This window comes from Bombus bifarius, unplaced genomic scaffold (assembly GCF_011952205.1).
Source record: "Bombus bifarius isolate JDL3187 unplaced genomic scaffold, Bbif_JDL3187 scf7180000010152_frag, whole genome shotgun sequence".
NCBI lineage: Eukaryota > Metazoa > Arthropoda > Insecta > Hymenoptera > Apidae > Bombus > Bombus bifarius.
Window position 1 is genome coordinate 1,637 of NW_022885540.1, and position 13,161 is coordinate 14,797.

The window sequence follows — 13,161 nt, forward strand, 5'->3', positions numbered from 1 at the left end:
TTGGCGATTCACTAATGTGCTTACGTGATCGAGATTTCAGAGACATTCCATCGAACCGACTCTCCAGATGGCAGCATATCCAACAGCTTAAACAGCATTTTTGGAACCGCTGGCATAAGGAGTATTTGAACGAGCTAACCAACCGCAATAAGTGGAGCAAGGGTGGACACGGCATCCAAAAGGGCACAATCGTCATCCTCAGAGAGGACAACGTTCCCTCCATGCATTGGCCTCTGGGCCGAGTTATCAAGGTTCATCCAGGCGCCGATGGTGTCATCCGGACAGCTACAGTTCAGACGGCAAAGAGCGTTTTGGATCGGGCCGTCAAAAGGCTTGTCCCACTGCCAATTCAACCCGATTTAGAGAAACCCGAACAACTAGCCACCGAGACGAACTAAGATGGGAACTTCAACCTAACTTGATCGGTACCCTCTCAACGGGGGGAGAATGTTACGCCATGCGGCTTACCATAGATCATATTCTTAACTGTCGTTCGCGGCACTATAATGTCGCAGATGGATCGTCGCGGCTGCCCGGCAAACAAACATTGTAGTGGCAAGCGCATGGTTCATTAAGCAGGGCGACCTCCAGAAACGTCGATTCGTGGCCGTTATTTTACCTCGCGTAAAAGAATGTGGCGTGGTCCGAACGTAGTGGGGGTCGCCTTCCATAAAAAACGGGAAAAATCGAAAGGCGAGCAGAACTCTTCGAGAAGCCGAACCGTCAACACATCTCTTATATCGCGCATTACTTAACAAGCAAAACGCAGTTACATTTCTTTTTGTTGTTCTCTTTATGTCTTCCTAGTTGATAATTTGTTAAAATAAACGTTAATTTATTTGTGTTAATTCTGTGGAATTCATTGAACTACCCTTATTATCCTAATCGAAATAAGGGAATCGATCAGTTCGTGGCGTCGATTATTTAATCGTAACGGGAACTTACAACTCTCGTTGACGTGATATCTCGCGATCGCGTCTCTCCGCGAACGATCGAAACAACCATCGTGGTGGATAGATGACTGTGAGCGTGAGAAAAACCTAGCTTGTTTTATTACAGGGCTATTCGGATTTTCCTAATGGGTGCATACCCGCTTTCTCCGTGTTTTGAGTGCGACTAATAAACCCAAGGACCTCTCTAAAAACCGACTGTGTCTCGAGAATATTTTTAAGCTTTAGAAATTCTTCAAGACAAACGGGTTGAAGACACAGGGCGAAACAATACAGGGAAATGAAAGTTATGGTGGGTCCTTAAGTTTATTGAGGATCGAAGTGACGTTACGCAGGTCGGTTGTTGTCCGGTCGCCCGGGCTGGCGTGCAGATGTTTTAGGCGGCGTAACATCCTCCCCCCGTTGAGAGGGCACCGATCAAATTCTGGCTGTGGAGTCAGGTGTGTCGTTGGTGACCTCCTTCGCTCCGTGTGGACGTTCGGCCTCGTCTGGATCTGGGTGGATGGGCAAGGGGACCAGTCTTTTGACACCGCAGTCGAGGATGCTTGTTGCCGCCTGCGCGGTAGCGGTCCGGATGATTCCGTCGGCTCCTGGATGGATCTTGATTACGCGGCCCAAAGGCCACTGCATAGAGGGTACGTTATCCTCCCTGAGGATTACTACGGTGCCTTCACGAATGTTATGTTTGCCCTTGTCCCATTTGTTGCGGCGGGTTAGCTCATTTAGGTATTCTCGATACCATCTGCTCCAGCAGTGCTGCTTAATCTGGTGAATGCGCTGCCAACTGGATAGCCGGCCTGATGGAACTGTCCTGAAATCACGCTCCCGTAAACTGGTTAGTGTGTCACCGATCAGAAAATGTCCGGGAGTGAGGACAGGAGGATCTTTCGGATCGGATGAGATGGGAGTCAGTGGGCGTGAATTGAGAATGGCTTCAATTTCGATCACAAGGGTGTTGAGGTGCTCAAAGGTCAGGAGCTCCGTGCCGACCACGCGGATGAGATGGCGTTTGAACGCTTTAACCGCGGCTTCCCATAAGCCGCCAAAATGTGGTGAGTTCGGAGGATTAAAACGCCATTGTATTTGTCGGTCGGCGAGAAAATTCTGTACCCTATCCTGGTGGTCGTCGGACTGCAATAGGGTCCGGAGTTCTTGCAGCTGCCGATTAGCCCCGACGAAATTGGTGCCGTTGTCGGTGAGGATCGTTGCGCAGTATCCTCGCCGCGAGATGAAACGGCGTAGCGCGGCCAAGAAGGCGTCGGTGGTTAGGTCGCTGACTAACTCTACGTGGACCGCCTTTGTCGCCAGACAAACGAATATGGCGGCGTACGTCTTGATTTTACGTCGGTTGCGGTCCCTCCTCTCCTTGATGTAGAATGGGCCGCAGTAGTCGATTCCGACGTTCGTGAACGGCCGCGATTCGGTAATACGCGCCTCTGGCAAATCACCCATCAAGTATTCCACTGGTGTAGGGTTGGCTCTGCAGCATCGGACGCACCTTCTGAGAGTGCGCCATACCTGGCTACGACCGTCGATCGGCCAATAGCGCAGTCTCACCGCGTATAGTGTAGCTTGTGTCCCTGTGTGATGATTGTTCCGGTGCTCTTGCTCTATAATTAGCTCTGTCACCGGGGATTTCGGTAGGATGATCGGGTGTTTTTGGCTGAAGGGTATGGCGGAGTTGGTTAGTCGTCCTCTTACCCGGAGTAGCCCATCTTCGTCGAGGAAGGGGTTTAATGGCTGTAGTTTCCCTCCAACATCCTCGCTTCGATTTTTCTGGAGGATCCGAATTTCAGGCGCGAAACGACTGGATTGTAATATTTTTATTAGTCTGTTGTGCGCTGCAGTCAGTTCGTCTGTGGTGAGATGGGCAGATAGGTGTTGCTTATGTCTCCATCGAAGACACCGGGCGACGATTCTTATTAGTCTTGGCCAAGACGAGTAACGATGGAGGAGTGTGTTGTCGCTAATATTCGTCCTCAGACAGATCGTCTTCTTTTGCTCCGGGAGGTCGACTACCGGTGTCGGGCTCCAGACCGGCCAATAGTTTTCGCTTTGTAGGAGCCACCTTGGATCGTTTTTCCAAATGGACGGACATAGGAATTCCTTGGGCGTCTGGCCTCGGGAGATGAGATCCGCTGGATTATCGTCGGTAGGCACATGACGCCAGTCGGAGGTATTGGTCTTGGTCTGTATCTCAGCGACTCGATTCGCCACAAATGTTTTCAAGGTGTGCGACGAAGACCTGATCCAATGGAGCACGATGGTGGAGTCAGTCCAGTATACTATCCGCGATATCTTGGTCGCCAGGGCCTGTCGTATTGACGAAATCAAGAACGTCAAAATAAGTTAATTCGAGCTTAATTCGAGACGTGGTATGGAAAGCGATTTGAGCGGCGCTACCTTCGACCGCGCCGTGAGGAGTCGAGTCCAAATATTGTTCTTTCGGTCCGTCGTCCGCACGTAGACGCACGCCCCATATGCCCTTTCGCTAGCGTCACAGAATCCGCGTAGCTCAATTTTCGTTGCGGATTCAATGATGGTCTTCCGAGGGAACCTTACCACATTTAACAACGGCAATTGGGTGTGGTATTTGATCCATTCTGTGTGTACGTCTGTCGGAAGGGATTCGTCCCGATCTACCTTCAATGTCCAGACTTGTTGCAAAATCATTTTTGCTCGAACGATTACCGGCGCGAGCAATCCTAGTGGATCATAGATTTGTGCGATGACTGAACTGATTGATCGCTTTGTGACTCGGGAAGTGTCACTGATCGTCTTGACCGAATAGAGTATGGCATCGTCGGCTGAATCCCAAAAGACGCCGAGTGTTTTTAAAGTGGATGACTCACCGAGATGTAATTTCTGGTTGGTGTCTTCTTCAGGTAGCCCTCGTAGCAGATCCCGATCGTTTGATGCCCATTTGCGGATATTTAGACCGGCTAGCTTAAGTAATTTCGTGAGATCATTCCTGACTGATAAGGCTTCGTCCTTCGTATCGGCTCCGGTCAACGCATCGTCGACATAGAAGTCTCGCCGCAGGATCTGCGCTGCTCTCGGAAATCAAGGTCCCTCGTCTTCTGCCAACTGTTTGAGACATCGGATGGCCAGATACGGGGCTGCGGATAGACCGAACGTTACGGTGTTGAGTCGGTATGTTTCGATCTCTCCGTTGTCGGCACGCCACAGAATCTTTTGATAAGGACGATCTTCTGGACGTAGGATGAATTGACGGTACATTTTCTCGATGTCGCCGGTAAGGACATATTGAAATGACCGGAATCTCAATAGGATGTTTCTCAGGTCTTCTTGTAATTTCGGGTCCGTATGAAGGGCGTCGTTTAGAGACACTCCCGTGGTACTTGATGCTGAGCCGTCGAACACAACCCGGAGCTTGGTGGTGTCGCTCGATTCCTTGATCACGCCGTGATGTGGTAAATAATATCCGTAGCCGGTGGCGTGATCCGTGTTGATCTTCGTCATTGACCCAAGTCTAAATATTCTTGGATCACAGCACTATACGCGGTTTCATATTGTTTGTCGCGTTGGAATCGACGATGAAGAGAGGCGAGCCTGCTCATTGCAGCGGCCTTCGATGACCCTAGTGAGGAAAGCTTTTCGTTGAATGATAATGCAACGATGTATCTGCCTTCCTTGGTTCGTCGGACATGGTTTCGGAAATGTTCTTCACATAGTCGTTCAGATTCCGAAAGATGAGTAGTGGCCGGTCCCTCGTCGATCTCCCAAAACCGTGCGAGGTCCTCTTGCAGAGCCGTTGTGGTTGCGTGGAACGTATTTATCGCGGTTTGGGACGTTGGACTCCCCCCGATTACCCAGCCGAACCGTGTTTTTTGTAGACGTAGTTCAGGTTCGCCTGGTTGCGCCAGATTGACCTGCCCGATGCACAGCGACGCAAATGTTGATCCGGTACTAAGTAAGACATCGATCGGGGCTGGGCAATGGAATTGTGGATCGGCTAATTGAATATTTCTGGGTAATCCCAGACTCGAGGGGTCGATGGGCTCGCTTGGTATGAAAGTCGACATGGCCGGGATAACAAGAAATCTCAATGTTTTCTTATACTTGCCGTCCGTCGACGTGATTGTGGCCGTGGTGTATCGTTTTGCCGTTGTGCTCAAATTGTCGAGGGCTCCGATCTGGATCGCACATCTCCTTTGTTTTATACCGAGGGAATTCGCGAGCTTGTCGGTCATGAAGTTCATGCTCGTCCCAGTGTCGAGTAAGGCTCGGGCTCGGATTGGTTGTGCCTGTTTGTTCAAAACCTTGATCTGTGCTGTGGCCAACAGATCATGATGCAGAGGGCTGTGGGGAGATGTGTTTGTTAGTCCGACCCCCTTGCTGTCGTAGTCTCGGACAGTAAGTTTTGCACCGGTTGGGACTTGGACGAGGAGGTAGGGGTGGTGTTAGGGGTCGACGGGTTAGTTGCTGACATTTGCTCAAAGAGACCTAGGAACCGCATGTCAAGCTCCCGATGCTCTTGCGATAACGAAGCTACACGCGCATCTTCCCCCTCATCTAACCCATCTAACTCTTCTTGAACCGCGAGTATCCTCCTCCAAAGTTCATCGAACGAGCTGCGGCAAGATGTTAGGAAGATTCTGTTTGCCTTCCCAGACGTTTCGTATTCATCGAGTTCGCGCTTTATGGTTGCAAGTCGACCGGCTAGGGCATAATTTTGTCCTCCGTCCACACTCAAAATACTATCTACATGCTATAAAGAGGGATTCAATTTTATAATACGTTGCCTCACTTTCCATCACTGCTTTCCTACTATCAGTCACTTGAACTGTAATATAAACCAGTCTTTTATTTCCAATACTATTCTGCATACCATTTATCAGGAACAATACATTTTATTTGTTAATCTAATAAGATGCGAAGTTCCGCATTTGGCCTAATATCAATCAATGGATAAGTGAATTGAAATCTGTGAAAATAATGTAATATCGGAAAATAAGGATAGAAATTTTTTCCCGATTACTCGCAACTTATTAATACTAAATTGAATATACATATATAAATTGGACAGGAAACGATATTTGTTTACCGGAAACTAAATGCAATACTCGTATCTATATCAAATAACTTTACAGTTATTTGACCACTCTCGTCACAACGAATCTAACACACACACACACACTCTCTCTCTCTAACAACTCTATCAATTCTCACAACTCTACTCTTCGACGACTCGATACCTTTAACGACTCTACTCTTCGACGAGTCAATTAGCTCTAATTCTCGCAACACGCACACTTTTCGACTCGCCTTGCGTAGCGAAACCGTCCTTCTTCTAACGTTGTCTATCGTTTCCCTCATACCTATGTAAGAACTACCAACTACGTGCCTTTAGTCACGTAGGCACTCTTAAATGTAAACGAACCACAGAATCACGACGTACACGGTTTTTCTATTTTCAACTGATTTCTAATTCGAATGACTTTAGGATATTACAATAAGTATCTAGTAATACGACTTCCCAACCGATGTAATTATTGCAATGATTGTTAAATTTCATAACAATTTCCTATCCATGTTAAACATATTACGTATATGTGCATGTCTAGTATTTGGATTAGTTGCTCTACTTGCGGTAGTTCGCCATTCTGGATCATCTAGACTCAACAAAGGTGCATTCAATTTATCCATGCCTTAAAAAGCTCTGTAGCGGCACAAGTGTTAGAACTTGCTTCAAACCATGTTGTTGTTTTGCTTCGAAATATCAAGAGGTATTGTAAGGAATATAAGCTCCGGGCAAAGCAATGGCACATTGGTAGTCTCATATTGGTAGTCTCATTGTTCGATCCCCTACAGCTCTTATTAAGGAAGATAGAGGCCTGTGACAGTATTCAGCTTGGCCAACTTTGAACAGGGCATATTGATAAGCCAGAGTAACTCACATACAAATTTTTTTTTCTTTTTTTTTACGTGGAGAAATCCTCATGGACACTCCGCTGTTCCAGTAACTGCGTAACAGCACAGTAGTGTCGGACTCTTACCAACTAAAGCTCCACGATGACCACCCGACGCGTATGACAGGGATGCTCCAGGATTCTCTTATGAATTAACTTCAGTTGCACCCACTTCACGCGTTCTCTAGTTCGAGCCGGCTATTGAGTAGGCGTTAGGGGGATGTCGTTGCCCCTAGTGCTGTCACTTCTTCTGGTCGTAGTCCGTTGGGGTGGAGGCGGGGCGGCTCTGGGTCGTCTGACTGCCATCCTTCTCCATCGTCTTATCCTGCAGGGTTGAAAGTTTTTCTTTCTCTCCCTTTCCGCTCGCTCCTTCGCGAGCATAACTCGCTCGCAGAAGAGGCGGACGGTCTCGTATTCCTGTGACCCTCTCAACATCGCTTCCACAATCGCTGAGGGGGCCAACGTTTCTCCTACGGCGTGCCGCAGGGTGTAGCGGAGCAGCTCCCACGCCGGACAGAGCTCCAGGGTGTGCTGCGCTGTGTCCCTGCCCTCTCCGCAGTGGTGGCAGATGTCTGTCGTATCTCGCCGTTTTCTCTTCAGGAACTCGCCGAACACGCCGTGTCCGGTGAGTACTTGTGTCATCCTGAATGTGAGTGGGAGGCCGTGGCGGCTCCTCCATGCCTCCCAGTTTGGTAGGACTGCATCCGCGCCTCGGTGTTCGCTTCTCCCGTTGATCAGTTGGGATCGCCACAGGTTCCATGTGTCCTCTTCGACGGTTCCTGTGTCGTTTGAAGCCGCCTGCTCGGTGGGGTCTTCTCCCGGGTGCCATTCTCTCCGGCGGGTGTATCTCTTTTTGAGCGCCAGCGCCCGCAGCTCCCACGGGGGGGACGCGGCTAGGGTGGACGCCGACGCGTGTGTCACGTAAAGTCGGTACTTGTGTGGTAGTAAGAAGGCTGAGTCGTAACCCAACTACTTATTTTCCTTTATAAAACTTTATTATAAATGTTCACACTTACAAAATAATACCGACCTGGAAAAAAGGGGTTATATGAGTACAGCAACTAGAAGAAGAACAAGAACTGCCCGAGCTGGGTGAAGTCTCGGTTTATATACGTTTTGGTTTTAGGATGTTGAGGGGCTAGGTGTAGGTTATGATGTAGAAAGTGTCCGAAGGTCAGGAGTCCATATCCTATCTCTGATGTGGACTGAGGTGCATCACAGCCTTGGTGTATGTTATGATGATAAGGTGGTGATGTATCCAAAAGTGTCCAAAGGTCGGGGGTCCATATCCTATCTCTGATGTGGACTAAGGTGCGTCACAGTCTTGGTGTATGCTATGATGATAAGGTGGTGATGTGTCCAAAAGTGTTCGAGAGTCGGCCGTCGATGTATTATCACTGATGTAGGTTGAGATGTGATTGATGTCACACGTGCGACACCGTCCGGTATCCCCTAATGATTCTGATGGCGGTCATTCTGTGCAGTCTTCTCAGGAGCAGAATGCTGCGACGGCTTTCCATCAGGTCGTCCGCCCATACTGGGGCCCCGTACATCACTCGTGACCGAACGACGCCCTCGTAAAGTCGGCGCACCGCGTCTCCGGCCCCGCCGATGTTCGGTAGTGGGCCGCACAGGGCATTGGCAGCCGCTGACACCTACGGGATCAGTGAGTCGAAGTGTGGCTCGAACGTCCACTGGCTGTCGATGGTGAGTCCCAGATACTTCATCTGTGATCCCACCCGGACGGTTTTACCTGCCATGTTTATGCATAGGCCGGGCGGTGGTGTCCCTCGCCTCTTCCTGTCAAAGAACCAGGTGGCCTCCGACTTCGCAGGGGAAACTCTCAGGCCCAGTTCGTCCACGGCACGGGTCGCACAGGCCGTTGCGATTCCGCCAATGCGCAGCGTCTCGTGCCAGCCACGACCCTCGACCAGGATTAGGGTGTCGTCCGCATAGCATACTATGGCCGCGCCTGGGGGTAGCGGGCATCGTAGTACCTCGTCGTACGCAACGTTCCATAGTATGGGGCCCAGCACCGAGCCCTGCGGGACGCCACGCTCAACGGATCGCTTTTTCTCTCCTTCCTTACTGGTGTAACACAACCACCTGTCGTCGAGGTAGGCTCGGATCAATCGGACGAGGTAGCTGGGAACCTCGAAGTGCTCCAGGGCCGTCACTATCCTGTCCCATGGCATGGTGTTGAACGCGTGGACGATGTCCAGGGAAACCGCCAGCGCCACGCCTTTCCGGGAGACCATGTCCTCCGCAATCGCTCGTACGCGTCTGACCGCGTCAATCCTCGAGCGCCCCTTCCGGAAGCCGTACTGGCTTTCGTGCAAACCTGGCACTTGGCCCGCTATGTGTCGTTCCAACCGGGCGGCGACTACCCTCTCGAGTAGTTTGCCGACCTCGTCCAGTAGGCATATCGGCCGGTACGCTGACGGCGAGGTCGTCGGTCGGCCCTCTTTATGGAGCAGGACCAGCCTCGCCTTCCGCCACGCCCGGGGGTAGACTCCCTCCCTCAGGCATCTTGTGAAGAGGTGCCGGGGTCTGGGGGCCGTGACCCCCATCACTTCCCCCCAGATCCGGCCAGGGATTCCGTCCGGGCCCGGTGCCACGTTGCGGGCGGTTATTCTTCTGGTTGCCTCACATATCTCCTCCTCCGTGACTTCCCAGTCGTCCCTCCATTCCAGCGGTCGTGTCGTTTCCCGTGGCCGTTCCGCCGCTCTGTTTTCTTGTGGGGGAAAGAGCGTTCCGGTGATCCGCGTCAGCAGCGCAGGTTCCATTTCCGCCGTTGTCAGGGGGTCCTTCGCGCGTAGTTTCTGTGTCACCGTCCTGTATGGCCTCCCCCATGGGTCCGACTCGACTGTTTCGACCAGTTCGGACCAGGCACGGTCCTTCGCTTTTTTAATGTCCCTTTGTAGCGAGCGCCGTAGCGCGCGGTACGTCCGGTAGCGCAAGGAGACTTCTTCTTCGTCGCGTCGTCGCCAGCGGCGGGCCCTGAGGTACTGTCTTCGAGCCCGGACACATCTCGTCCTCAGTTCCGCGATGTCGGGGTTCCACCAGTAAACTGCTCTGCTTCGCACCGTGCCCGGTGTGGCTCGTGGCATGGATGCGTCGCAGATTGCTATCATGGCTTGGCGGAGGTTCTCGGCCTCCTCTTCCACGTCTGCTTCGGTCGTCGTTGTTGAGGCCTCCCAGCTCCAAGCTGCTGCTATAGCAGCCGCCCGGAGTAGATCTTCATTCCTCTCCTTTATTTTCCATCTAGGTGGTGGGCGAGCGTGTCTCCCCCTCGGCGGGCCGCGCCCGTCGTTTGTCGTCGGCATTCCAGGTCCAGGTGCGTCCACCTCCATGAATATGTAGAGGTGGTCCGACAGCGTCTCGACCCCTTCGGCCACTCTCCAGCCTGAGATCCGCCTGAATGCCTCGGGGGAGGCCCATGTTATGTCAACAATGGAGCTCCCTCTGCACGTCACGCAGGTACTGGTCGAGCCCCTGTTCACTAACACAAGTCCAAGTCCCGCGGACCAGTTTGATAGCATGCAGCCGCTCGCGTTGGTCCTGGCGTTCCCCCATTCCGTGGAGTGTGCGTTGAAGTCTCCCAGGACGAGCACTTGTCGGGGGAGTCGTCGCCTGACGCAGTCGCCAACTCCGTCTAGGAATTCTTCGAACGCTGCCTGTCCGCTGTTAGGTGACACGTACACCCCCACCACCATCATCCCTGCCCACTCGACCGCGGCGTACCCGTTGCCGCGTTCCAGCAGGGCTCCGTGGGCGAACGCCCCGGGCGTTGATGTCCAGGTGACGGCAACCATTCCGTCCGTGTCTCCGACCCACGCCGGGGCATCCAGAACTCTGTATGGTTCCGCCACCACCGCTAGGGCGACCGTGCTCTCCCGGATGGTTTGGTGGAGCAGGTCTTGTGCTCGCCTTGACCTTCCCAGGTTAGTCTGGAGGATGCTCATTCTCAGTTCTTTGGTGCTCTTTCCTTGTTTGTGGCTTCCTCCGTGCCTACCTCCTTTTTCGCGCGCTTAGGGTCGCTTTGCGACGGGGAGCCTTTCGCGCTGCCTCTTGCAGCCTTTCTTCGAGGGGGCGCAGCCCGTCCCTCCATCCTGTGCACCGACGGTGCTCCAAGCGCCTCGCAGAGCAGGTATTTCGGGCTCGCAGTAGTGCATGCTGTCGCCTGGTGCTCTGGTTCGCCGCATCTGAAGCACAGGTGCCCCTTGTCCTCCTTGGCGGTGCAGGTCTTCCCCGTGTGTCCTATCCCAAGGCACCTGTAGCACTGTAACGGTCTCCGTTCGATGGCTTCGACCATCGCCGTCGACCAGCCTATGGCGACTTTTCCAGCCTGGGCCCGTTTCCTCACTGCACTGGCAGGGCCTCGTATCCATACGGTGCCAAGTCCGTTCCGGGCGGGGCGGATTTCTCCCAGCCGGATGTCCTCCGGCTTGCAGCCGCTCTCCCTCGCCAGGGTGTTCTGGATTTCCGCCTTGGTGGCCGCTATGTCTATCAGGGACACCCTTGCCTCCGCGGCTCGGAAGGGGGTCGCCACGCGGACCTCGTTCGGGTCCAGAGCCCGCGTCAGCTGTGCTGCGAGCGCTGCGGCCTTCTCCCTTCCCTGGTCCTCAGGGACCTCTAAGATGACACCTCCGGTGATGGTCTTCCGCATCCTCATCGTGTTGATGCCGAGATCGGTCAGGGAGACGCTGTCCTTGGCCGCAGCCACCACTTCCGCGTAGGATTGGCTCGATTTGTCCGTCAGGGTGATTGTTACCGCTGACGTTCGCGGTGCGCGCGGGAGGGGCCCCCTGCCTCCCCCTCTTCGTGCGTTCTCCAATCCTCTCTCCGGAGTTTTCCTCTGGCTCTCCGCCCCTGTCTCGGGGATCAGCTTCGCCGGCTGCTTCTTCCCTGCCTCCTTCTTCTTTCCTCTTCTTTTCCTTCCGACGGTCTGCCATTCGGTGACAGCCGTTCGGCCTCCCTTGAGCGCTGGGGCGCTTGGGGCTCCAGGCTCCATCCCTCTCGTGTTCGCGGCAGGGGCGACCTCCTTTCCTTCTCCTTTTTCTGCTCCCTGCAGTTGTTCCTCCAGTCGGTGCAGCAAGGACCTCATCTCCTCTACATGGTGCTCGACTGCAGCGAGACGCGCCCTGTAGCTGCTCTCATCCGCGGTGGGGCCCGAGGCCGGCTTTTTTCGGAGTGCCTCTACCGCCGCCTCCAGTGTTGCTATGCGTCCTTGCGCTATAGCGAGTACGTCGGTGACAGGGTCCGTTCTCCTCACTATCTCTGTCACGCCCGCGGTGATGGTTCTCGCCGCCTCCTTCAGGGTTTTCCCCTGCGTGCCCTGGTGGCTGCGGGGTGCCTCGGCAGCCTTGGCCACCTCGGCGGCCCGGCGAATCAGTTCGGCTCCTATGTCCGCCGTTGTGGCTGTTCTCATTACTTCAGCCGGGTCCGCGGGGAGTTCGGGGGATTCGTTGGCCTTCTTTCTCTTCGCTCGGGGTGCTTCTCTGGCGGGGGTTTCCTCCTCCTCTGTTGTTTCCTCAGTCTATATTCCCTCCTTGTACAGCGTGAAGCGGGAGGGTCCCTCCTTTGGCGGCATCGCCTTCGTCACGCTCCAGGTGCTAACGTGCGGCGGCTCCGCAGCCAGTTCCGTTTCCCTCCGTCCCCTAGCGTTTTCCTCTACCTCCTTCTCTTTCGCCATGGTTGCGTCCGTTTCCCCGTTGGGCAGGAAATGTCGCTCGGTCAGCACTTGCCACTCTGCCAGTCGCTGTCACTTTCAAGTGGCCCGCGCAACGCGCTTCGGCGCACGCGCCAATATGGCTGCGTCTGGGTAGTTCCTCAGGTAGCCCGTGTAGCGGCGCTGTTGTCACGCGTCCTAATATGGCTACTCCACCGTCCTAACCTCACACTTGGTATGTTTTGCTTTAACTCCTCCTTGTCCAAGCCGGACTACCCGCATCCACAACCGTTTTGCGCTCACAGGCACTAGTCCTCCATTCTGGTTACCTCCCTTGCCCAGGCTCTCCAGTTTACCGGAGATTTCGGTTACGCTCGCAGCTCCGTCCTCTCTACGTCTGCCTCCCATGTATCCCCAGCCTGTGTTGTAATGGATCAGATGATACTGGAGTCATAGACTCGATTTCAATGATAAGTGTATTTAAATTTTCGAATGTAAAGAGCTCGTTACCTGCGACACGCCTGAAATGTCGTTTGAAGGACTTCACTGCAGCTTCCCATAGCCCTCCGAAGTGAGGTGAGTTGGGAGGAATGAAGAGCCATTCGAT

At 53.3% G+C, this 13,161-nt stretch overlaps 1 protein-coding gene across 1 annotated transcript; it reads right to left on the minus strand.

Moving 5' to 3' along the window:
• Positions 1-1,367: 1,367 nt before the first annotated feature.
• On the minus strand, positions 1,368-13,156 carry LOC117216100. The gene is made up of 2 exons (XM_033462620.1): positions 13,065-13,156; positions 1,368-1,734 (listed from the first exon to the last, which is right to left on the minus strand). Exons 1-2 carry the CDS (start codon positions 13,154-13,156, stop codon positions 1,368-1,370), a joined length of 459 nt encoding a protein of 152 aa, XP_033318511.1.
• Between the last annotated feature and the right edge of the window lie 5 nt (positions 13,157-13,161).

Excerpts from the sequence above, each read along its gene's own strand:
- LOC117216100 (XM_033462620.1), bottom strand. The coding sequence starts at position 13,156 with ATGGCTCTTCATTCCTCCCAACTCACCTCACTTCGGAGGGCTATGGGA. Across the intron at positions 1,735-13,064 it reads ACATTTCAGGCGTGTCGCAG|TTGGCAGCGCATTCACCAGA; the intron begins GTAACGAGCTCT and ends CCGGCTATCCAG.